Source organism: Canis lupus, chromosome 1, assembly GCF_048164855.1.
Source record: "Canis lupus baileyi chromosome 1, mCanLup2.hap1, whole genome shotgun sequence".
NCBI classification, from domain to species: domain Eukaryota; kingdom Metazoa; phylum Chordata; class Mammalia; order Carnivora; family Canidae; genus Canis; species Canis lupus.
The window spans coordinates 55,265,090-55,291,164 of record NC_132838.1 but is presented as its reverse complement, the minus strand read 5'-3'; the positions used below and the strand labels follow the sequence as shown (position 1 = coordinate 55,291,164).

The 26,075-nt window shown below is 45.0% G+C and overlaps 1 protein-coding gene across 2 annotated transcripts; it reads left to right on the top strand.

Annotated features, from left to right (window-relative positions):
- Window positions 1-2,780: 2,780 nt before the first annotated feature.
- MPC1 (mitochondrial pyruvate carrier 1) lies at window positions 2,781-19,318 on the top strand. Of its 2 annotated transcripts, XM_072830486.1 has the most exons (5): window positions 2,789-2,973; window positions 14,296-14,299; window positions 17,585-17,681; window positions 18,305-18,437; window positions 18,798-19,318. In XM_072830486.1, the coding sequence occupies exons 1-5, from the start codon at window positions 2,903-2,905 to the stop codon at window positions 18,820-18,822; spliced, it is 330 nt and encodes a 109-aa protein (XP_072686587.1). In that variant the 5' UTR covers window positions 2,789-2,902; the 3' UTR covers window positions 18,823-19,318. The 2 variants fall into 2 exon arrangements, with proteins under 2 accessions (XP_072686576.1, XP_072686587.1); XM_072830475.1 differs by lacking the exon at window positions 14,296-14,299 and having other exon boundaries at window positions 2,781-2,973.
- Window positions 19,319-26,075: the final 6,757 nt, after the last annotated feature.

Here is a 26,075-nt window from a genome sequence, read left to right as displayed (position 1 = left end):
TTCTAAGGTTTTATATTCTCTTATACATGAGATCACATAGCCTGCTTCATACTTAAAGGCTTTATTCATTTATTTGAGAAAAACCAAGAGCACAAGTTGGGGAAAGGGCAGAAGGAGGAGCAGGCTCCCTGCTGAGGAGGAACACCGCCCCCCCCACTGCCCCCGCCCCCGCCCGGGCTCCATCCCAGGGCCCTGAGCTCATGACCTGAGTCAAAGTCAGATTCTTAACTGAGGACAGCCAGGCACCCCTGCTCCATATTTAAAGTAGCAAATATACATATTAACATGGAAGAAGTCCTAATTGTGCTATCGTGAAATAGTGGGGAAAGCATGGCTCGCAGATTAAAAGAGAACCGGATTCACATCCCAGGTTAGCTGCTTAGCCAGACAATTTTCCCTTTATGTTTCTTTTCTCTAGCTCATACTTCTCCGTGCAGTAGGAACTAACAAAAGGGTTTAAGGTCCAACCAAGGCCAGATGTGGAAAGCAGAATCATCAGAAGCCAGTCTGGTGGTGACACCAGTAACTGGGGGCAGGAGCCCTCAGGAGAGTTTCTCCAAGTGCTGTCACTAACCAGCTTCCAGGGTCCTGAAGCTCTAAGGTTAGCAGTCTGGGAATCTGCAGACGCTTCCTCTGATCACTGTTCATGAGGAAAAGGAAAATACCAGGGGATAAGGCTGATCCGCCATGAGATACAGGAGCCCCTTCTCACAATGGATGTTGGGGAGGCTCCCTTCCCCATCAATCTTGCAGAGGCAGTTTGGTTTTATGCAAGAAGCCATTCAGTTTCTTTAAAAACACCCCTTCTGGGTTATGAGAATTGTTGTACAAAAAGTGCCTACTGGTTAACAAATGGTAGCTATCCCCAAGAAATAAAATTCAATCAGTAAATTTTAAAGCCCTAATTGGAGGGATTTGTGAATGGGGCAGCATTCCACCTAGCAAGTAGAGATTCTGCAAGGAGTTGTACAAAATGGAAGGTTTTGATAGGAACGACGGTGGGGCAAGAAGTTATCAGCAAAAGAAAAGATTTGTTTCAGGAAGGGGAAGAGGTCTCATCATGCAGATGACCTCATCTCCTTTGGGGGTGGAGGTGGATGGAGGGCCCTAGTGACAGATTACCTCATGGATATAGATTGGAAAATTCCAGATTGACTGGCTTAAAGTTCCGCTCCTGCCAAGTATGAAACCACCATTAAGTCTTGGTTTGCAGGACTGAAGGCAGGTAACTCCACCTTGAGCCTGTGGTTTTCAGCACTATTAATGATAATACTATTAATCATGAAGACCCCCTTGTTTTCTCTCTTTTTTTTAAGATTTTATTTATTTATTCATGAGAGACAGAGAGAGGGGCAGAGACACAGGCAGAGGGAGAAGCAGGCTCCACGCAGGGAGCCCGACGTGGGACTCGATCCTGGGTCTCCAGGATCACGCCCTAGGCTGTAGGCCGTGCTAAGCCACTGAGCCACGGAGGCTGCCCCCTTTTTTTTTTTTTTTAAGATTTATTTATTTATTTACTCATGAGAGAGAGAGAGAGAGAGAGAGAGAGAGAGAAGCAGGCTCCATGCAGGGAGCCCGACCTGGGATCCCAGGTCTCTAGGATCAGGCCCTGGGCCAAAGGCAGCCGCAAAACCGCTGAGCCACCAAGGATGCCTAGCCCCCCCCCCCCCCTTGTTTTTTCTAAGCTCCTACCTGCACCATGAAGCACCAGGTTAACACAACCCACCTTCCCTGTGTTGCTATGGGATTGCAATGTCCCCTAGTCAGTCTTTCAAATGAGATCCAAGTCAGGTGTGACCCATGGAGGTCCTTAACAGAAAATGAATCTGATTCAAAGATTTGCTATTTTACTTCTCAAAGGCATTTTTATTTATTTTGGATAGATAGCCTATTTTCGCTGTACAAATGTCAACGGGAACAAATAAACCATACAGTGAAAAGGTTCGCTTCCCTCCACCCGTCTGCGCTTACTTAGCCTTTGGAGGCAGCCCCTGCTAACACTTCCCTTTTATCTTTGGAAACAAACTGATAGACTTTTCCTGTCCCTGTGCACAAACGAGTAGCACAGACGACTCTGCACCTTAATTTTTCTTTTTTTAAAGGCTTATTTATATTTGCAAGAGAACGCACGGACACGAGCCGCAAAGGCAGAGGGCGAGAATCTCCAGCAGGTCCAGCTGCGCAGCGAGCCCCCACCTTGGGCTGGACCTCAGGAGCCCCCATCGTGACCTGAGCGCACCTCCCGGTGTCAGAGGGTTAGCTGGCGGGGACACGCAGGGCCCCCTCCCCGCTCCGGTGCGATGCACGCGGCGCGATCTAACCCTGCCTGGGGCGGACGCTTTAGCGCCGTGCACCTGCGGCTACCCCAGCAGGACGGGCCGGGTCGGGGCGTGTGCACGGCGCCCGTCGACCACCCAAGCCCCCCGGCCGCCCTCCCGGTGCGCACCGGGGGCACCGCGGGCCGCCCACGCCGGCACTGCGGGTGCGCTCGCGGCCCGGCCAAGGTGCCCTTGCGGGGACGCTCCCGCGCGCCCCGGCGGCCGCACGAGCCCAGCCGCCCGCCTGCCCGCCGAGCCCGGGACCGTCACCCGCGCCGGGAGACCGCCAGCCAATCCCCGCCGGGCCCCGGACGGTTTACGGCAGCGGGCCCCGCCCCCGAGCGCCGCAGAGGGGCGGGGAGGAGGTGTGCGGCTCGCGCCAGCCAATCCGCGCCGCCGCCTGCCCCCCCGCGTCCTCCCATAGGCCGAAGGCCGGCGCGGCCGTAAGGCGGAGCCGGCTGTCGTGAGGCGGGCCCGCGGGCGGGAGCGGTGTCCGCGCCGTCCGCTGCGCTGGGTGTCATTGGGCTCCGGGAAGCGGAGAGCGGAGGCGAGGGCGCGGGGGCGGCCTGGCGGCGGGCACGGCCATGGCGGGCGCGCTGGTGCGGAAGGCGGCGGACTATGTCCGGAGCAAGGACTTTCGGGACTACCTCATGAGGTGACGAGACCCCGGGCCGGACCGCCGGAACCACCGAGGGCTCCCGGAGGTCGCGGCCGTGCGCCCGGGGCGCGGAGCCACAAGGGCGCGGCGGGGGCGGCGGGGCGGCGGGGCAGAGGACGGCGGGGCGGGGGCTCCCGGGGCGGCGGGAGGACACTCGCCCCCGCGGGGCTTCCGGGCCGTGCGCCGCCAGGTGCGCGGGGTCGGGCGGGGCTCGCTGCACCTGCCCTGCCGCTGTGCGCCCAGCTGTGCGGCGGCGGGCCGGCGGCGGGCCTCGGAGGCGCCAGCGGGAGGCGCTGTGGGAGCGCAGGTGCGCCGCAGGTGCGCGGCAGGTGCGCGGCAGGTGCGCGTCGCTGCCCCTCGCGCGGGCCCCCTCGCCTTTTGGGTGTCTCGTGCTGAGGACCTTCAGTCCCAGCGGGAAGGGAATCAAACCTCCCGTGTTTTTAACAAACGAGCATCCTGCCAACCAGAGTAGAGGCGTGCGTTCCTGAGGCCGCACCGTCCCCTGTTCCATCTCCCTTCCAGTTACAAACAAAAGAGCATCGGCGGGCGAAAGGCCTGAAGACACGCTACCTGTGTGTCCTCTTCACCTCGAATCTGGAGACGCCTGCTTGTAATTCAGAATGTTTTTTAGGATGACTTCGAAGCCGTTTTCCATAGTTTATTTAGGAGTATAATTTTTTTTTCTTTAATTTTTCTGTGTTGCGGTTTTAAAGCCTAGTAGATAGGTGTAGGGCTGCGATTGTTGTTTTTTTTTGTTTGTTTGGTTGGTTTTTTTCCTCCCCAGTAAAGTGGTAAAGAGGCAAAGTGATGACAGCTAAGGAGAAAATCAGTCCTTTAACCATCCAAAGGAAACTGCGTGAAGGCAACTGAATTTTTGCCAGTATAAAAAGGACTGACTTTTAAGGCTTGGACTTTGTTGCCAATACTGTTTACTTCTAATTTTACAGAGTAATATACCGTGAGAAATGTAATTCAGTCTCTCACGTGACAGAGTAAATTTGGAAAGAATCTTGGCTCCTGATTTTTTCCAAATAGGAAGTTTCTCGTACTTAACTAGGATTGTGATTAATCAAGTAGATGGTTTACTAATGTGGACTGACTTATCAGATTAATGTGTTGGGAAAATCTGAGCAAATAGTAATTTGAGGATCTGTTCTTAGTCCCTGCAGTTAAGTTTCTCTGGCTTTGAAGGTTACCTTTTTTTATTAATGTTTTCTGCTTTGGATAACAAGCCTTCCTAATCCTTAGATACAGCTAAGATAAAATTCTATAGAATAATTAAGAATAAAGCGATTACACTCATTCATATTTTTAAAAATACTGATGACTACCTAACGTTCATTATAGTGTTATATTATGTAATAATAGGAATTGCATTATGTAGTAATAGGAATAGTTTGTTAAGTGGATTTTCCAGGAAGAGAGCCTACTTCTCTATTTCTTATTTCTGTTTTTATTTTTACTATTATTTTACATTTCTTTTTTCTTTTTTTTTTTTTTTTTTTCTTTAGTAGATAGGTTTCTGAGAGGCAGGCTTTCCCATCAAATACTTTGACATACAGCTTAACCTTTGTTCCTAAGATGAGCATCCTATACTTTTTCCAGTGTTACTTTGAGTTAAGCTTTGACTAAATGGGGAAAAGAAGAGAATTGCAGTGTCCAGGAAGAGTGCTGCCCTGCTAGGGCATCAGCAGAAGAGGACTTCTAACCAAGGGATCCCAACACGTCCAACCCCAGTGGACCTTAGTTACTATGAGATGGGTTTAATGATCATGCCCTATCTGATCGGGTTCTTGAGAACATAAAACTGGATAAGGGATGTGAAAATACTCAGAAACTCCAAATCCACTGTACAACTTATATTCTGCCTTTTTTTTTTTTTTTTAAGCAGAAATGTTGTATACTGTCTGGAAAAAGTTAAAATCTTAAGTGTGAGGCATAAAAAGCTCTGTGATTTCTGTGATTTTTTTTTTTTTTTTTTGACCTGGAATTACTTTTGTGAACTGAGTCAATAGAGTGAGATGCCATTCTTGGAACAGTGGGATTTCCTGCCAGCACTGCCAGCTATGGAGGGCTGTTTGAGGGCTGGTATCCAAATTCTCACCAGAAGATCTTTATTTAAGCTTTTTCTCCTAGAAAGAGAAACCCTTCCTCCTAGAACTGATCAGAGGAAAGTTTTCCTTGTGTTCTTCCAAACTTCTTGCTCACAGCCTCTGCTGTGCTTTTCTTTCTCTTTCTTTCTTTCTTTCTTTCTTTCTTTCTTTCTTTCTTTCTTTCTTTCTTTCTTTCTTTCTTCTTTCTTTCTTTCTTTCTTTCTTTTTCTTTCTTTCTTTCTTTCTTCTTTCTTTTAAGATTTTCATTTATTTATTCATGAGAGACACAGAGAGAGAGAGGCAGAGACATAGAGAAGCAGGCTCCTCGCAAGGAGACTGATGTGGGACCGATCCCTGGGCCCAGAATCACTACCTGAGCCACTCAGACATCCCACTGCTGTGCTTTTGCAAAGGAGAATAAAGCATAAGGAAGAAAACTTTAGTGGCTCCCTCTTCCGATCAGAAATGAGGTTCTGTACCTTCTCACCTCCTCAGGTAGAATAACTGTTCTACCTACTTTGCACTCCCTATTAACTGAAGATCTGGATTCTTTTTACAGCCTGTTGAAGGGATACAGAGATTTTTCTAAACTAATGCTATTCCAGAATTTTAAAAATCATTTAGTAACACTTGAGTGTGTTTCATACAGATATTTAAAGTTCTCTCAGTCACATTTTATGAGTAACATTGAAATGTCTTTCTTGCTAAAGTGGGCTTCCAAATGTATTCTTTTAAAAGATTTAATTTTCAAGTAATCTCTACACCCAATGTGCGGCTCCAACTCATAATCCTGGAGATCAAGAATAGCATGCTCTATGGACTGAGCTAGCCAGGCGCCCATCCGAGTATATTTTAAAATGTTGATTTTTTTCACTGAGAAACAGGAGTTAAGGAAATAGATTCTAACCATAAGTAGTGTGTAGACTTTGATTGGATCTAGCATGGAAGAAAACCACCATAAAGGCATTTCTAGGACAACCCGGGACATTTAAATTGGGTCTTAATATTAAATAATATTAAGTTATTACTCAAAATTTTTATTAGAACTGATTGATTTATAGTATTATTAAGACCAAATGATGAGTTAGAACCCTAGCCCTGGTGATTTGTAGCTGTGTGGTCCTGGGCAATTGCTTACATATTGTGCTTTGGTAGCTGTTGAACAGCATAGCATAGTGCTTGATGAAAGTAATATTGCATGTTTCTTCCCTGGGTTCTGGTACTCTCCTACTTGGCACCTTTCATCTCTCCTCTCACCAATTTCTTACCTTAATGAGGATCTTGAATCAAGGGATGCCTGGGTGGCTCAGCGTTTGAGCCTCTGCCTTTGGCTCAGGTGGTGATCCCGGAGTCCTGGGATCGAGTCCTGCATCGGGCTCCCTGCATGGAGCCTGCTTCTCCCTCTGCCTATGTCTTGGTCTCTCTCTCTCTCTCTCTCTCTCTGTCTCCCATGAATAAATAAAATCTTTTTTTTAAAAAAAGAGATCTTGAATCAAGAACTTTCTGGGTTTCTATTATCTTTTTTATTTATTATTACTATTTTTTCAGTAATCTCCACTCCCAGCATGGGGCTTGAACTCACAACCCTGAGATCAAGAGTCCTGTGCTTTACTAACTGACTGAGCCAAACAGGCACCCCTATATATTTTTTTAAATTATTTCCTCATATACCTTGTTGATGAAGTAAGATAAGAGAGCTTTCTTTGCTCTTGCTCTTTGTGTCCTCATTCCTTGTTCCCTTGCATTCCTCTGTCCTGAATTTTGGTTAAAAAGAATAAATGAAATGGAACAAATAATTTCTGAGGCATAGGACACATGCTTTAATGATTGCATCAGGAGCAGTCTGTACAGATTTATTCTACAGATTTACCCCCTTCCTGAGAGGTGAATGGATATATGTATATGTGTGTATATAATTGGATATATGTGCAAAGGATGTTTTCTTAAGCAGAACCTAGATCATGGAGAGTTTTTAAATCTGTTTGCTAGCACGCTTACAAATCAGAAATTAATGGGGTGTTTGCCATGAATACTCTATAGTTCAAAAGGTATGCTATTCTAATTTTAACTCCTTGTTTTCAGGAAAGCTTTAAAGATTTCTACTTACTATCCAGGTGAGAAGTTGCAGCAGAACAACAGGGACCCCTTGCCCAATGATAGATTATTGGGGCTGGGACAGGCTTAGGAGTCTGATCCAGTGCCTCACTGGCCACATGAAAAACTTTTATCTAGACTAAACTTGAGACCTATGGACAACAGGTTTGCAGAGCCACAGTGGAAATGCCAGGTTAGGATTTGAAGAAAGTAATGCGAAAGAATGGTTTCAAAAAGAAGTAAGGTCGGGGCTTCTGGGGGGCTCAGTCAGGTAAGCATTCGACTCTTGGTTTCAGCTCGGGTCATGCTCTCAGGGTCCTGGGATTGAGCCCCAGGTTGGGCTCGGTGCTCAGCACAGAGTCTGCTTGTGCTTGTCGTCTCTGTCTGCTCCTCCCCCTGCTAGTTCTCTCTCTCTCTCTCTCCCCCTCTCCCCCCCCCCGCCTCAAATAAATCTTAAAAAAAAAAAAAAAAAAGGCGTAAGGTACTTTGTGCCTCTCCTCTCCACCATGCTGCTTCCTGTACCCTGCCCACAGTGATATTTCCCTGTGTATATGTACCATACAACTGATCTTCAAACATTTCATGAAGCTGATGGTGGTGAAGCAGAACTGGCCACAGGAGAGCCGTTGTCTGTACAGTCCAGTTGCCAGAGGTCTTTTCTGATGTCCAGTCAGTTTTGACCAGCTAGATACAGTTGAATATCACACATTCTACTTGTGAAAATGCCCTCGTTTTAACTTGAGTTAGAAAATATGATGAGTTTGGTGACGACAAATAAAAAATGTAGGTGAGCATTTTCAGGCTGCAAGAGAACTGCAACTTAGAGCAGCTCAAACTCTTACCCGCTTCAAGTAGTGGCGTAAATAAGACCGTTGGATCCTTTCAGCACTATCGAAACGAGTTACCAGTTACGCAAACTAACAGTGCTTTCAGAGCAAGCTAACAACTGTCCGTAATTTTAGGAAAATAAGAAACTGAGATTGGCAGTGTTCAGGAGACATTATGAAAATAAAAATGAGCTTAGAAGAAATGAACCCACCAATCACTTCCAAATTAAAGAAAACAAGATAAGGTTTTATGGAGTTTCGTTTCATTTTGTTTTGTTGTCAACTATACAGTGATTGTCCTTCATCACCTCCACATTGTCCTTAGCCAGGAAGGTGGAGTTTCCTCCTGAGAGTTCCAGATTGTAAGTGAACACAAGAAAGACTTTAAAGTTGTTTTTTTTTTTTTTTTTTTTAACCTTAATGGAAATAATGGCAGCATACCAAATAAAGAGAAAAATCAAGGTCTTTTTTTTTTTTTTTTTTTTTTAAGATTTAATTACTTGGGAGAGGGAGTGTGCACTGGTGGGGAGGGTTGTGGGTGAGAGGAGAGGGAGAGAGTCTCAGGCAGACTGAGCACGGAGCCTGACTGGGGCTCAGTTTCACAACCCCGAGATCATGACCTGAGTTGAAATCAAGACTGAGCCACCCAGGTGCCCCAAAATCAAGGGTATTTTCTACACAGTTTTACATTACTCTCCCCAAATTGAAGTTTGTGCGTTGCATATAAATTTATTCTTTCAAATAGATATTCATACACTAAAAAGATTTTCTTTCCATTAGCTTGACTCTGCAAAAATATGCATTCAGATTTTCTGACTTAGTAGATGATTCGTGTTTTAAATAACTAACATAAAATTAAGAAATGTTGAGTTGTGGATTTTTATATTTACTAGTATTGTTTAGAATGATTTCATTCTCTGTTTTATGATCATTAAACCATTATTTAAGTAATCAACATTATTACATTTTTTTAAAATTTTTATTCAACTTACTTAAACTCAGACAAAACAGTTCACCCATTTCTCATCCTCTGCCCCTGGCAGTCACCAATCTGTTCTCTGTATCTATGAGCTTGGTTTTTTGGTTTTGTTTTTTAAGATCATTCCTATAAGAGGTCACATGGTATTTGTCTTTCTCTGACTTATTTCACTTGGCATAATGCCCTTGAAGTGAATCCATGTTGTAGCAAATGGTAAAACTTATTCTTTGTTATGGCTGAGTAATATTTCACTGTGTATATGTACTACAGGTTATTCATCCATCAGTGGACACTTAGGTTGTTTCATATCTTGGGTATTGTAAATAATGCTTCAGTGAACATAGGGATGTATATGTCTTTTCAAATTAGTGTTTTTGTTTTCTTCAAATACCCAGAAGTGGAATTGCTGGATCGTATTTAATTTGGTTTTAATTTTTTGAGGGACTTCCATACTGTTTTCCATGGTGGCCACACCAGTTTGCATTCCCGTCAACACTGCACAACCAATGTATGTTCTCCACATCTTTGCCAACAGTTTTTTTTTTATATTTTTGATAGCAGTAATTTTTTAAAGATTTTATGTATTCATTCATTCATTCATTCAGTCATGAAACACACAGAGAGGCAGAGGCATAGACAGAGGGGAAAGCAGGCTCCCTCTGGGGAGCCTGATGCTGGACTCAATCCCAGGACCCCGGAATCATAACCTGAGCCAAAGGCAGACGTTCAGCCACAGCCATTCAGGTGCCCCAATGATAATCTAAGAGGTGTGAGGTGATAACCTAGTGACTTAGATTTGCATTTTTCTGATTAGTCAATGTCAAGTATGTTTTCATGTACCTGTTGGCCATCTGTATGTCTTTTTTGGGGAAAAAGTCTATTCAGGTCTGCCTATTTTTTTTATCATACTGGTTTTTTTGGGTTTTTGTTGTTGTTGTTGTTGTTGTTTTGCTATTGAGTTGTGTGAGTTAATGTATTTTGAATATTAGCCCTTTTTCAGATATATAGTTTGCAAATATTTTCTCCCATTCGATATGTTGCCTTTTCATTTTTCTTTTACTTGCAAAAGCTTTTTAGTTTGACATACTCCCACTTACTTATTTTTGCTTTTGCTGTCAGATTCAGAAAATCTTTGCCAAAACCAGTGTCAAGCCACTTGCCACCTAGTTTTCTTCTAGGAGTTTTATGATTTCAAGTCTTACATTCACATCTTTAATCCATTTTTGTGTTTGGTGTAAGGTAATGGTCCAGTTTCACTCTTTTGCATGTGGCTGTGCAATTTTCCCAGTATCATTTATTGAAGAGATTGTCTTTTCCCCATTTTATGTTCTTGACTCCTCTGTCAAATTTCTTGACTCCTGTGTAGGTTTATTTCTGGGCTCTGCTCTATTGATCTATATCTCTTTTATGTCAATACCACGCAGATGTAGTTTTAATTACTACATCTTTGTAATAGTTTGAAATTAGGGAACTTAATGCTTCCAGTTCTGTTTTTCCAAGATTGCCTTGCCTATTCAAGGTCTTTTATGATTCCATGCAAATTTTAGGATTGTTGTATTTCTATGGAAAATGCCATTGGGGCAGCCCGGGGGGCGGGGGGCGCTTAGCGGTTTAGCCGCCTTGGGCCCAGGGCTTAATCCTGGAGACCCGGGATCCAGTCCCACGTCGGGCTCCCTGCATGGAGCCTGCTTCTCCCTCTGCTGTGTCTCTGCCTCTCTCTCTGTCTCTAATAAATAAATAAAATCTTAAAAGAAAATGCCATTGGAATTTTGATAGGGATTTCATTGAATATGTATATTGCTTTGGATAGTATGAACAATTTAATAATATTCTTCTGGTCCCTAAGCATGAAATAGCTTTCCATTTATTTGTGTCTTCTTTAGTTTCTTTCATATCTTACAGTTTTCAACATACAACATCCTTGATTAAATTTATACCTAGGTACGTTATTTTGATGCAATTGTAAATGAGATTGTTTTCTTAATTTCTTTCTGATAGCTCATTAATAAAGAAACAACAGATTTTGGTATTCTGATTTTATAATCTGCAACTTTACTGAATTTGTTTAACCAGGTTTTTTTTTTTTTTAAGATTTTATTTATTTATTTGCAAGAGACACAGAGAAAGGCAGAAACATAGGCAGAGGGAGGAGAAGCAGGCTTCATGCAGAAAGCCTGATGTGGGACTCGATCCCAGGATTCTGGGATCACACCCTGAGCCAAAGGCAGACACTCAACCACTGAACCACTCAGATGTCCCTGTTTAGCAGTTCTTTTTTTTTTTTTTTTTTAACAGTTTTTGATGGAGTCTTTGGTGTTCTCTATGTAATATCATGTCAACTGCAAATAGTAACAGGCTTTTTTTCCTAAGTTCTTTTTTTTTTTTTTTTTTTTTTTAAGATTTATTTGAGAGAGAGCAAGTACACAAGCAGGGCACAGGACAGAGGAAGAGGGAGAGAGAATCTCAAACAGAATCCTCCCTGAGTGCAGAGCCTGACCTAGGGCTTGATCTCATGACCTTGAACTGAAAGCAGACACTCAACTGCTGAGTCACCCAGGCATCCTGATTTGTGGATATTAAACCATCCTTGACTCCCTAGAATAAATCTTGCTTGATCATAGTGTATGATCCTTTCGATGTACTATTGAATTTGGTTTGCTAGTATTTTATTGAGGATTTTTGCATCTGTTTTCATCAGGGATATTGGCCTGTAACTTACTTTTTTGTATGGCATCCTTGTTTGGTTTTGGTATGTTGGACTTGTAAAATATTTTGGTAAGAATTCTTCCCTCTTCTATCTTTTAGAAGTGTTTGAGAGGGATTGGTATTCATTCTTCTTTGGGTGTTTTGTGGAATTCAACGGGGAAGTTGTGTGGGCCTGGACTTCGTTTTGTTGGCAGGTTTTCGATTACAGATTCAATCACTTCATTAGTAATCAATCTCTTGAGATTTCCTATTTTATCATGATGTAGCCTTGGTAGATTGTATGTTTCTAGGAATTTGTCCATTCTTCTAGGTTGTCCAGTTTATTGTTGTAAAACTGTTCATAATGGTATTATACAGTCCTTTTTATTTCTGTGGTATCAGTTTTAATATCTCTTTCATTTTTTTAAGATTTTATTTATTTGAGAGAGAGACAGAGATAGTGACAGAGGGCACGAGCTGGAAGGGGAGGGAGAAGCAGATTACCAACTGAGCAGGTAGCCCAATGGTGGGTATGCGCTTACTGCCATTTTGTTTATTTTCTGGATGTTTTTGTAGTTCTCTGTTACATTGTTCTCTTACTGTCTTGTGGTTTGATGATCTTTATTTTTTGTTATTTATTATAGTTTTTTGCTCTGTGGTTCCCTTGAGGCTTATATATAACAACTTGTATCTGTAATAGTTTTCAGTTGGTAACAACTCTAAGTTTGATCTCATTCTAAACTTCAATGTTCCTCCCCTTATTTTGTTTTTGATATACTTTACATCTTTTTATCTTGTCTGTCCCTTAGCTAATTATTTTATTTTTACTACTTTGTCTTTTAACCTTCATACTAGCTTAATAAGTAATTAATCTACTTAACTTTACTATATATTTACTTTAACAGTGAGATTTACTCTTTCATGTGTGCTCTTGTTACTAATTAACCCCATTTCATGTAAGGCAAGTTTAATGGCAGTGAACTTTTTCAACGTTTGCTTTCTGGAAAATTATTTCTCTCTCCTTCAATTCTGAATAACTTTGCTGGGTAGGGTATTCTTGGTTGGAAGATCAGCATTCTTTGTGTGATGATTTTCATGCTGTAGAATAGGGTAGAATTTGAACTATAGTATGGTTCAGGAAGAGTCCTGAATTGAAAACTAAATTCTCCCCAAGTTGATCTTTTAGGTTTTTTTTTTTTTTTTTTTTAAAGATTTATTTATTTATTTATGATAGACATAGAGAGGGAGAGAGGCAGAGACACAGGAGGAGGGAGAAGCAGGCTCCATGTCGGGAGACCGACGTGGGACTCGATCCTGGGACTCCAGGATCGTGCCCTGGGCCAAAGGCAGGTGCTAAACTGCTGAGCCACCCAGGGATCCCCCGATCTTTTAGGTTTTAAAAGCTACATCTCTTAAAATATTTTTGATGGGAAAATGTACCACTGGTAACTTACAGCTAATTAGATATGGTTCTTTGTTCAGATCCTGAACAAAGGTGCTTTAAGAATAGTAAACACTACAAAAAAACAAAATATCCACTCAAGAAATGGGCAGAAGACATGAACAGGCATTTCTCCAAAGAAGACATACAAATGGTCACAGACACATGAAAATATACTCAGCATCATTCAGCATTGGGGAAATACAAATCAAAACCACAATGAGATACCACCTCACACTGGTCAGAATGTCTAAAATTAACTCTGGGAACAACAGATGTTGGTGAGGATTCAGAGAAAGGGGAACCCTCCCGCAGTATTGGTAGGAATGCAAGCTGGTGCAGCCACTCTGGAAAACAATACAGAGGTTCTTCAAAAAGTTAAAAATAGAACTACTCTATGACCCAGCAATTGTGCTACTAGGTATTTATCCAAAGGATACAAATATGGTGATCCCAAGGGGCACCTGCACCCCAGTGTTTATAGTCTCTGTGTCCACAATTGCCAGACTGTGGTTTGAGCCCAGATGATGTCCCTCAACAGACGAATGGATAAAGAAGATTGTGTGTGTGTGTGTGTGTGTGTGTGTGTGTGTGTGTGTGTGAGAGAGAGTTGGACTATTACTTAGCCATCCAAAAAGAATGAAATCTTGCTATTTGCAACAATGTGATTAGAACTAGAGTGTATTATGCTAAGTGAAATGAGTCAATCAGAGAAAGACAAATGCCGTATGATTTCAGTCATGTGAGGAGTTTAAGAAACAAAACAGATGAATGTAGATGGAGGGAAGGAAAAATAAAAGACCATGGAATCGGGGGTGAACCATAAGAGACACTGAATTCTGAGGGTTGCTGGAGGGGATGAGGATGGGGTAACTGGGGGATGGCATTAAGGAGGGCACATGATGAGATGAGCACTGGGTGTTATATGCAACTGAGGAATCCCTAAATTCTACTTCTGAAACAAACAGAATAGTGACACTGCAGATGAGCATAGTCCATAATCTCCTAGGTCAGGCTGGCCTGGTAAGAAAACCCACCCCTTCTGAGGCAAAACACTGTGCTCAATTTGGACTTCCTGTGAAATAGTCTTGGTAAGGCAAATCTAGTGAAACATAATTTCTTCAAACAATTCATTTAGTGTTGAAAGACTCTTTTTAGGCTTCTTGAATTTCACAATAAAGCCTATTTGAATATTATTAGCACCGTCAACAAATACTTTCACAGTGGAAATTAGAACCTTCTTGACCTCTAAATCAAAATGGTGAGAAGAGCTATTTGGATGTCAATGTGTTTATAAAGGATTTTATCATTTTACTTCCTTAACTCTTTCAATACATAAACTTTAAGATTTTGCCATACAGAAGATTAAGCTATATCCTGCAAAAAGAATTGCCATTTCAGAAATAAAAGGAATTCATTCTAAAACTTTTTATGTATTTTTAAACCGTACTAAGTTTAACATTCGGAAAAACACTTAATGTTGAAAGTTTTTACTATTCATTCGTTCGTTCATTCAACAAAGACTTTTTTGGGTGCCTTGTAAATGCTAGACACCGTTTGAGGTTCCAGAGTTTTAGAAGTGAACAAAATGTAAAGTTACATGCCTATTTTTAGGGGCTTTTGTTCTGGTAATAACCTGTTCGTAAAAATGGTGAGCTCATCACTGCCGGAATTCTGCAGCACTGTGTTTCTCCACCTCTTCATTTCCAGAGAAATGCCCCCTCAGCCTGCACTATGCCATCCAGCAGCTGTGAGCCTCAGATGACAGTGGAGCATTTTACCTGTGGCCAGTCCAAATGACATGCGCCACAAATGTCAACACATATAACAGATCACAGAAACTTAGTACAAAAAAATGTAAAATGTCACATTGTTAAGTTTTTGTTGATTACATGTTCAAATTGAAATATTTCTGATACATTAGAATAAACTTAATAAAATTCCCTAGTTTCATTTTACTTCTGCTAATGTGGCTTCTAGAAATTTTTAAATTACATATGTGGCTTCTGGTAGTGACTTGCATTATATTTCTGTTGGACAGCTTCACTCTAAGGTGTAAGTTTATTTTCGTAAAATTTACGAAATTTTAGTTTCATTGGGTCAAAGTTGTTGTTAGGAATAATACTCTATCTTCTTAAGAAAAGAACATGTGCTGCTCACCTGGTAGTTCTGTCACTGAAACTTGAGCACACGTGTGAGGTTGAAGTCACCGAATAGAACTGAAATCTTTCAAAGCATCTGATCTTTTTTTTTTTTTTTTCCCCTACATCTCTCCTGTCTGAACGTTGGGGCCTCCTCACAAAATAGTACGGTAAGAAAATTGTTCTACTTTATTTCAGGCCTTTGCAGACTTTGTGCATTAACAGAGTTACAGACAGCAGCCTTGGCCCAGCCCTGGCCTCCTCTGCTTAAGCTGGCCAATCTGGCCACCGCATCTGGTGGTGGTTCTGATCTGCTCTGGGCACTAACTTCAGGCAGGACCAGTGCATTGACTGCTGAGCAGAAGGAACCTGGACCAAACGTGTTTACAAACAGGGAAGTGGGACTAGAAGCTTGCACTAGGCAAAAAGACTGCATTGTTAACCTTCTGGGGTTAGATCTTTTAGTAAACTAGTGATGAGATCATTTTTACCTTTCATATTCTTTTTAAGAAACCGGTTGTAAGCGTATCTTAATGTTTATCATCATAAGAGTGTTGATCACCGCTAATTTGCAGAACTCTATTCATGCATGACAGTCCTCAACCTAGAACTCGTAATGCCACCATGTGAGCGCAAGTCCCCCAGGGCTGCTTGAGCTGTCAGGTTTATGCCAGGGTCCTGTTCCATGACCCCAGCTGCAGGGGGAGATGCCTTTGGGCCTGGTGGTGGAGAACCTCTCCAGGCTCTATTCCAGCCCCGTGTCTATGTATGAGAAGGTAGACATGGGGACCAACATGCAAAGCAGAGCTGTGGGAAGAGATTAACTAGAAAAAGATAAAACTAAACTAAGGTGGAGAAAAGCCCAGTCAGTAGATGAGGAAAGGGAGACACCAGTATGGCAGGGAGCTGAGAAAAGAAGTGCCTCCCCCCCCCCACCCCCCCCCTCCCCGGAGAAGGACGGGAATGGGGGGAAGCCAGTAAGTGAAGGCTGGCCACCCTCCCTCTCCAGAGCTCCAGTAGGTAGGGGGGAGAGGATTGGCCACTCAGCATCCAGGTACAAGAAATTCAAGTTCCAGCAGAGTGAGTGTAACTCAGATAACATCCAGTCTGAAGATGAGAACACTAGCCCGCCACCACAGAACCTCTGAGATTCTTTACACCAGCTGTGTCCAATTACGGGGTTTGAAAGTCAGCTGTAGATGCCCCCATGCCTAGCATGCTGGCCCCAGAGGAGCTCTGGCTCTTTACAGTTGGTTAAGGCCTGGGCGGCCTGGGCCTCCCACTTAAGCATGTTAAGTAAGCATTTCAAAATATTCTATCATCCCAAACATAATCCACATATTTTTCTTGTAGTTCCTTTGTTTCCTACTTCTTAATGGAATTAGGGATTTTAAAGACTCCTGGTCAATGTTAGAAATGTGCTCAGCAGCCTGAATTTATCTTAAATGCTCTGATAGGCAGAAGTTGATCACTGATTAATAGTCTGATAACGAAAAAGGGTGTTTAGTCAACGATGTGTGGTTTCTTTCATACCTTACTGTAAATTGTACATTAATAAACAATTTTTAATTTGATGGGAAAAGCTACTGAACTTAGTTCAGCCTCAGAAACTAAATCAATTGGATATTACTGCTGTTGAACACAGACAATGGCATTTTGCTGTCCTGGGACGCTGCTGTCCTAGGATGAAAAACTGTTGAGCCTTTTTTAAACATTGGTTGTTGCTATGACTTCAAAAGTATCTTCCAGTCTTAATTTCTTAGTATCTCTGGGGTTCTGAGTGGAGATTTCCATGTTCTCTGATCTAAATATAGCTCATAGGAGCTGAAAAGCAAGTTCTCCCCTTTTAAGTTGCTTTCTTCAGAAAAAAATCTCCAATTTAGGATAGGCATTCTAAGAGATACTGACAAATACCTTAATGTAAATTTGAAAAAGAGGTTTTGAGAGATTTAAACAGTCCCTTACAGAGAATAGTTGTAATGAGGTTTAAGTTATAATGAGGTTTAAGTTACGGCAGGAGGGAATTGGGTAAGAAGTTAATCTGATTTAAAGTTCTCTCAGTGGGACAGAGATTACCTAGCAGTAATCTGGAAGTTGATGGGGATCTTGGTAAATGGCCAAATCCTTCCTGACTCGGGGCTCACCCTGGAAGAGCCACTGACTAACAGGTCAAGCCTTGACCAGACAGTGCCTAAATGTTAACCGGCCATCTGCAAGTAAATCTGCAAGATATAAACATGAAGGTTCATTTTCACATGTTTCCATTGTCATTTAAAGGAAGAAATTGCAGCTTTTCACATCCCCTCCTTATCCTTTCCTCTCCTTTTCCCTTCCTCTCATTTTTGTAGCATTTCTGGGGCCCTGTAGCCAACTGGGGTCTTCCCATTGCTGCCATCAATGACATGAAAAAGTCTCCAGAGATTATCAGTGGGCGGATGACATTTGGTAAGGACACACATTTGAATAATTGGGAGGACTTTGATACATATAATTATAGCATAATATGGCTTCTGTTTACATTTCATGTTTGTAGCTCCAGCTACTACAGTCACGATTTGAAAGTAACATAAAGAAATATGATGGCATGGAAGGGTGTTTGTCCACGGGGAGGAAAAAAAAACAGAGTTGTTTTGAAATATTTACCCAGGAAGTGTTAAGGTCCTGTGTGCCTTTCAGATCTAGTACACACAAGTGAAGAATGGGTCCTCTTGGACTTTATTTAGATGAAGTGCCTTGAATTTTATTTGAAATCTGATATTTGACCATAAAAGTCTTGTTGCGGGGATTAAGTAGCAATTCTTTCAGACAGTGCTAGAACTAATAGCCCACTCTAGCAAGCAAACGTCCCTGAAATGTTTAATAAGTAAAAATACCTAACAGTAGAGTAAAATATGGAATGAGTTTCCCATTCGTGGGAGAATTTAAGCAACAACTTTTATCGTCTGTGAAAAGTTTTAGCAGAAGAGATTCTTTTTCTGATGAAGGCGATCAAGCTGCTGATCTCTGATCACACCAGCTCTCAGTCTGCTAGACCATAAGCCATTGCTTTGCTTTGATGTTTCCGACAGCCCTCTGTTGTTACTCCTTGACATTCATGAGATTTGCCTACAAGGTCCAGCCTCGAAACTGGCTTCTGTTTGCATGCCATGCCACAAATGAAGTAGCCCAGCTCATTCAGGGAGGACGCCTTATCAAACATGAGTAAGCAGATCCCGATTTAATCGTTTTTGTTTTGAGGAATTGGGGAGACAGAAACTCCAATCTGGAGGCCTTGGGGGACTAGGTGTGAGTGTGTGTGTGTGTGCACAGAGATAATGTGTCAGCAGTTGGGGAAACTAGATTCAGAGCAAAAATGTGCTGTTGGAAAAAAATATGCTGCTGACTTTAAAACAATGATTGGTCTGCAAATGCAATACAGATTTGCTTACTGAAACATGCAAATTAACATGAGATAGGATATTACTGTTTTTAATAAAATTATTAGGTTGAAATAAATGTAAAGGTGTCTTAACGCCATCCAAGTTTGTTTTTCATTGAATTTTTCTTTGTGTTTATTTCCAGGATGAGTAAAAAGGCATCAGCATAACAGTGGAAAATGAGCAACCAGGTGTTTGAAGGGACAGCGTCAGCGCTGCTGCTGAGTCACAGATTCCATCCTCAGAATAGTCTTGCTAAGGAAAATAAGCTGAATGCTATTTTTACTAACCAATTTTTCTAGAAATAGCTGAGAGTCCCTAAGCCAACTCTCTGCTGCCTTACACATACCAAGTATTTTACTTCTCTTCATAAAGAGTAGCTCAAAATATGCAATCAATTTAATAATTCCCAATGATGGTTTTATCTGCAGTAATATGTATATTATATTACTTGCTAGAATTTACTTAATAAAAAATTGGATAAAAACTGTAATTATTAGCACTTAAATACTCAGAATCTTTAACTCTTTAATGACCCTGAGACCACCGACAGCCGGCCATACTTACACTGTCATGGCCAGTGTTAGAGAAAGTGTGCTTCCATGCAGCGTGTATATTAAAGTGCTGTAACTTAAATGGCAATAAATGATTTAAATATTTGTCAAATGGGTATGATTATCTTGCTGATTATGATTAAGTTTCTTGATTAAGAAACTGCAATTTGATATCATATCCTTAGAAAGATTGATGTGGGTAAAACGTGGAGCTCTGAAAAGCATTGTGACACCTGGGGGCTGGTGGGCTGGGGGGGGTGGTGGGCTGCAGGGGTGATGGGCGAGAAGGCCAGCCTCTGGGAAGCGCAGACAGTTGCTCAGGATGCGTTCTTTGTTCCGGGCAAACATTAGACAACCTCCCAGGTGTGCCACCTGAAACATACCCCAAGAAGCTGACATGAGAACCAGCAGCATCCTGGGAAGGGCTGTGGAGGTCACGGCCCTGTCGCCAGCTCTGGTTGCGCCTGTCTGGAGGTGGGGAAGCCCATCCACCAGGACTGGCTCCGGGGAGTCAACAGGGACAGCAGGCGTCCCTGGCTGGTCAGCTCACATCGTGCAGCGAAGTTCAGGCTGTGAAATTTCCGCCATGGACACGGGCAGGGCGTGTGCCCTCTGAATCTTGTCTCTGCTGCGACTTCAAAGGTGTGAGACCCAAACCGTTTTCATCTGTCTCCTGTGAGCTTCCCGCGGCTGGGGAAGCAGGACTGGCGTTCCGTCCCCTCTGTGGGTGGGCGCGTGGCTGGGAGCAGGGTGCAGACTGCCGAGGGCTGGGTGGGTGGACAAGAGGACCCAGTGATGAGAGGCTGGACGGGCTTCGTGAAGTTAACCAGCGCCTTCTACTCTGATCACACAAATAACGTTGCTTGTGAGAGACCCAAGCTGCAGGGGCGCAGAGTACCGGCTGAAACCTCCCTGGCCTTTGCTCTCGTGCCCTCTCCCGCGCCAGCAGCGCAGGTTTTGTGGTTTGGGATCTTCCTTTTGTGTCACCTGGCCTGTGTGCTGGTGAGGAGCCAGAGCCTTTCGCCACCTCTCAGAAGCCCCCAGAGCCCCAGGAACCCTGATTCAGGTGCTGCTGACCTTAGAGCAGGAGAGGCCCCGCTGACATCGGGGCTGCAGGCTGCCTCAGTGGGCCTTGTCCCTACGCCTCACCAGACAATATGGAGAGGCCAGCAAGGTCACTTACCCAGTGGGTGCTTCCGACAGGAGCAAGAAACCTGCAGGGGGACCCAGACAAGCGCTTGCGAGGAAGGTTCATGCAGAGGAAGGCATGCCAAGTGCCCCGTGGGAGCCGGGAGGTCACACCCTGTGGAAAGGAGGGGGCGCCCAGACAGGACTCTGATCTTGTTCCTGGATCCCTCCGAGGGCCCAGAGTTCCCAACAGGCCACCTTCTCCGCACAGAGCCAAGAGCTTGCAGGGGTGCAGGCCAGGGTCCGGGTGACCTGAGAAGCAGCAAGGAAAGGTGGGAAGGGTTTGCAAAGGGAGACAAGCCCCCAGAAGGTGTGAAGCCTTCTGCTGCTGGCATTGGGTTCCCCATCTCCCCCGGCGTCAACACCACCATGGGACAGTCCCTCCAAGGCGGGATTCCTTTGTGGGGTTTCATTTTAAAGGTTCTCCGTTGCTTTAAAATGACCCCTCAGCTGGTCTTCCTGAGGACAGAGCCTTGGGCCAGTTTTCTCATTAGCAAAAAGGGCACTTCTGACAGCAGGGTGTTCGGCTCAGAAGTGACAGCCCTGTCTAGAGAAGCCGGGGTCAGCCGCATGCCCCTCACTGCACCGGGAGCCTGGCGGGTCCCCCGGACTCCGGGGCCTGGGCCGCCTGCCCTTACTGCTGCTGTCCTGGGAGCTGGCACGGCTCGGTCCCCTGGGGACACTGGCGGTGTGTGGCCACCCGAGCTGGTGTTTGCTCAGTGCCGTTCATCAGCACTCAGCGGGTGCGTCCCTGGCACCGCGGTGTGCAGTTCACAACCTGCTGGTGACACGAACGCAGGAACCGGGACGAGGTCGGCCCTCGGAGTCCTCGCGCCACAGCTCAGCTGCAGACACAGGATGGGGTCGAGGCAAAACCGGGTGACCCCAAGAAGCCAGGCAGATCTCTTCCAAGTGTTTCATTCCCGCCTGTCACGTCCTCCCTGAAGATAGCACGCAGGGTTCAAAGTAGCGCTTGATTCCGATAACGAGACACAGAGAGATGGTGAGGACGCCAGCTTCCACGGTGGGGACGCCGCCGTGCGGTAGCAGCCACACAGGGCCCCGCTGCTGCTGCCAGCTCCGTGGGGCGGAGGGGACCATCGGCAAGTGTTTCCTGCTCAGCGGGGACTGTCGGCCGTGGACAGCAGGAGCCTTGGCACAAGGGCCAGAGTGGGGAAGCCAGAGAGTCAATGGCCTGTTGTTTCCTAATCCTCCCCTCGGGCCTGCTCCCGGCTCCGGCTGCACAGGCCCCGAGTCCATGCGCCTGCCAGGGGGACATGCTGCCTGCACGCCGTCACTACCCGTCCTCTCACGTGACCTCACACTGCTTAGAAGTCACCTGAGGGCCTCAGAGGACCTCCCTCTGCAGGTATGAGGGTCCCCCCACCTCCACGTGACCTCACACTACTTAGAAGTCACCTGAGGGCCTCAGAGGACCTCCCTCCGCAGGTCTGAGGGTCCCCCCACCTCCGCGTGACCTCATTGCTTAGAAGTCACCTGAGGGCCTCAAGAGGACCTCCCTCCGCAGGTTTAAGGGTCCTCCCACCTCCACGTGACATCACACTGCTTAGAAGTCCCCTCAGGGCCTCATAGAGGACCTCTGTCGGTCTAGAGGAGAAGCAAGTATCGAGAGCATGGCCTGGGTCCCATTCATTAGGCAGCAGGCCCAGAACACTCATCATATTCCTACTAACCGGCCCTAATTGCTTCCCTAACCCTGAAGGTCCTCTGTCTGCAGCAGACACGACCCCACTGCGGCCCCAATCGGCCCCTCCAGCCGGAACCAGCAGTGGTGGGGACGGTGGCATCTCTGTCCCCGATGACCAGCCAGCCCCCTGGGAGGAGGAAGATGCCCCCACTCACCAGGGCTGCTCACATAGTGCACAGACGCGGCCCCATGAGGAAGGCAGGATACCTACCCAGTTCTTTCCTCTTCCACCTGGTTGTACAAGGAAGGGATGGCTTCAGGGTTCTTTTTTTTTTTTTTTTAAGATTTTATTTATTTATGAGAGACACACACAGAGAGAAAGGCGCAGAGACACAGGCAGAGGGAGAAGCAGGCTCCATGCAGGGAGCCCGATGTGGGACTCGATCCCAGGACCCCGGGATCACACCCTGGGCCTAAGGCAGACGCTCAACCACTGAGCCACCCAGGCTTCCCAACTTGGACTATTTCTAACAACTCGGACACGTCATTACCCAACTAGATAAAAATGGTCTCACAGTCACACCATTATTACCGTAAACAATGAAACTACTATATAGGAGCTCAAAATTTTCCTTAGAGTTTGTCCTTAGAGCACACGTCCTCAGTCTGTAAGTGCCAGGTAATGGTTGTAAATCCACTTAGAACAATCTCTCACTGTGTGTTACGTAGGCGCATATTTGGTGCAGAGTTCACTACAATCGTTTCTGTTTGTTTTGGAGCTGAAGACGTTTGGAGCTGAAGACGTTTGCATTCCAGCAGCTGATCTTCCTGAGGACCCAGCCTTGGGCCAGTTTTCTCAGTGCAGGAATTTGGGGGTCGGTGAGCCGTGTGCCTCCAGGGGACAGGCTCATCTGAGCAATCCATCTCTGCCAGTGCATCAGCTCAGAACTGAGGAGTTCCTTAGCCAATTCTGCCTTTTTCTATTTCATTTCTAAGTAGTGTCATGTACCCACATAGTTTGACCTTTTTTTTTTTTTTTTTTTTAGATTTTATTTATTGATTAGAGAGAGAGAGAGAGAGGCACTGAGCAGGGGAAGCTGGAGAGGGAGAGGGAGAAGTAGACTCCCCGCTAAGCAGGGAGCCCCACGCAGGACTCGATCCCAGGACTCTGCAATCATGACCTGAGCTGAATGAAGCAGACACCAACTGAGCCACCCAGGCGCCCCTTTATTGACTTTTTAATCTTGTCCTGATGTGGAAGTTTTGTCCTGTGCCCTTTCCGACTGTAAAAACAGTCACAGTGACACCACTCATGGCCAGACTTTGCTATGAGTCGGGACAAGGGTCAGCGCAGGGCAGCTGGAAGGCTCGTGTGCAGCAGCGAGCTTCACTGCAATATCTGCAATATCGGCCCAGAGAGAGAAATGAGAGCACAGGGACTCGGGGAGCACGCCCAGGGCATGCCCAGGCCCCTTCCTCGCCACGTGGCTAGTGCACTTTGCATGTAACAAAGAAGAGGGAGCACTTCACACGCAGAGAGAGCTCAGCAAATCCAGTCCTTCAAGTTTTACTGCATTTAAATCCAACCCCACTCCACTTCTTTCCAAAAGCCTTTTTTTTTAAGATCTTATTTTTTTTTAAGTAATGTCTACACCCGACATGGAACTCGAACTCACAACACCGAGATCAAAAGTCACATGCTCCCCGATTAAGCCAGCCTGGCACCCCTAAAAGCCTTTCTCATTAAGAATGGCATCTTCATGATTTCTTTGTTATAGTGTTCAGAAGTTGCTACACAGAGCACAGAGCAAAGTCTTTAAAAGCACTTGGGAGAGGTCAGCCAGCTGAGGGGTCTGGGAGGCATCTTAGCCGCCACTTCTAGACAGATGCTTCTAGAGCCCTCTAGATCAATGAGGCAACATCTCAGTCGAATCGACGAGCTTACGGTGTTTGTAAAAATGGCCTGAAAAATTCTGGACACATGAGGGAGGACTCTGAACATTTTATTTAAAACTTAAAAGTTGGGCACCTGGGTGGCTCAGTGGTTGACGGTCTGCCTTTGGCTTAGGTCAGGATCCTGGTGTCCTGGGATCGAGTCCCGATCCCCTAGGGGAGCCTACTTTTCCCTCTGCCTGTATGTCTCTGCCTCTCTCTCTGCCTCTCTCGTGAATAAATAAAATCTTTTAAAAATTAATAATAAAAATAAAGGGGTAGTACAGCCCCATGTTTAAAAAAAATCAAAAAATAAAAATAAAACTTAAAAGGCTTCCTTTTCCTCTAGAAAGGACACCTAGACAAGCCCTCAAAGGAATTGTCTGGTTTTCCGTTTTGGTATCAGCTGTGTCGGGGTAGACGTGGCATCGTGGGTAGATCTGGGTCACTTGGCCAGCAGGCAGTTCTGGAAACTGCGGTAGACTGCAAGCTCCCTAGGGCATCCGTGGTGAATGAACACGTGTCGTAAGCCCAGCCCATAATGATTTAAACAGCCTTTATGGATTTTAGAAAGTCCCCAAACTCTGTGGGGTTTTTTTTTTTTCATTTTTCTTTTTTAATTTATTTAATTTATTTTTTTTTAATTTTTATTTATTTATGATAGTCACAGAGAGAGAGAGAGAGAAGGGCAGAGACACAGGCAGAGGGAGAAGCAGGCTCCATGCACCGGGAGCCCGACATGGGATTCGATCCCGGGTCTCCAGGATCGCGCCCTGGGCCAAAGGCAGGCGCCAAACCGCTGCGCCACCCAGGGATCCCTCTTTTTTAATTTAAATTCAAGTTAACAGGGCAGCCCAGTTGGCTCAGCGGTTTAGTGTTGCCTTCGGCCTGGGGTGTGATCCTGGAGTCCCGGGATCGAGTCCCACGTCGGGCTCCCTGCATGGAGCCTGCTTCTCCCTCTGCCTGTGTCTGTACCTCTGTGTGTGTGTGTGTGTGTGTGTGTGTGTGTGTGTGTGTCTGATGAATAAATAAATAAATAATAAAATAAAAAAATTAAAATAAATAAATTCAAGTTAAGATATAGTGTCATCTTGGTTTGAGGAGGATCAAACTCCCTATTTATCAGCTCTGGCTCCCAAAGCACCTGCCCTGGTGCCAGCGAGGCGTCCCCACGCCACTGTTTCCTGTGGAGGTGGGCATCCCAGGAGGCAGGCCCTGTGCAGAACAGATGCCTTGCTGGCCTGCACCAGAGCTCCCAAGGGGCTCTGGTGGCGGAGGCCAGGAGTGAGCCAGTGGCATGGCACAGTGGTGGCAGCTTGCTCATCTGCCCTGGCCCACAGCGTGGGTAGGGTGCTGGTCCTGGAAGCACAGGCTCAGAGCTCTTCCCACCCTGCAGGATCCTGGGAGTGACCTCACAGCCTGTAGTAAATGCCTCTTCTGCTTACACGGGTCAGAGTACATTCTGTTGGCAATTAAGGATTCTAACTGACCTCACACAGGAACACGACTTCTAAGTTCTCATGTCCACAGCTCCTGATGAGAAATCGGGAGAGGCCATGTGCATCTGGAAATATCTTCTACAAGTTTTAGAATGCAGTGTCTTCCTAGGGAAGACCAGAGGATCAGGCCAGGACACTGTCACCAGGCCCTGCAGGCCCTTGAAAATTAAAATGCCCTGGAAACAGAAGTATAAGGCACAATGGAGAATGACTTCTCACAATTTGTAGCGATAAATCTAAACCTCAAACAGATTGCACAGCTCCTGTTGGCAGGATGAGTATATCTCTACATTTGACGACAGTAAGTCTCAGGAAGATTCAAGCGGAAGTCGCGGAAACAGATGAGGAGAGGAAGGAGAGAAGAGGGACAGAGAGAAGTTCAAACAAAGAATTCAGAGAAGGTCAAGCAGAACCAACGGAAAACCACATGCAGGAGTGTTCTAGCAAAACCCAAGAATGTCAAATGCAGAAAGAACATTCTAAAAGATTCCAGAGAAAAAAAATAAATCACCTATAAATAGGATGACCACACAACCTATAAATAAATAAACCATGTGTCTTTGTTTGGCTACCACCTTCCTGGTTTATAGCTACTGTCCCAG

Coding starts and splice junctions, on each gene's coding strand:
- MPC1 (XM_072830486.1), top strand. CDS start 2,903: ATGGCGGGCGCGCTGGTGCGGAAGGCGGCGGACTATGTCCGGAGCAAG. Junction 17,682..18,304: donor CAGTGGGCGGATGACATTTG/GTAAGGACACAC, acceptor TGTTTCCGACAG/CCCTCTGTTGTTACTCCTTG. Junction 18,438..18,797: donor GGACGCCTTATCAAACATGA/GTAAGCAGATCC, acceptor GTTTATTTCCAG/GATGAGTAAAAAGGCATCAG.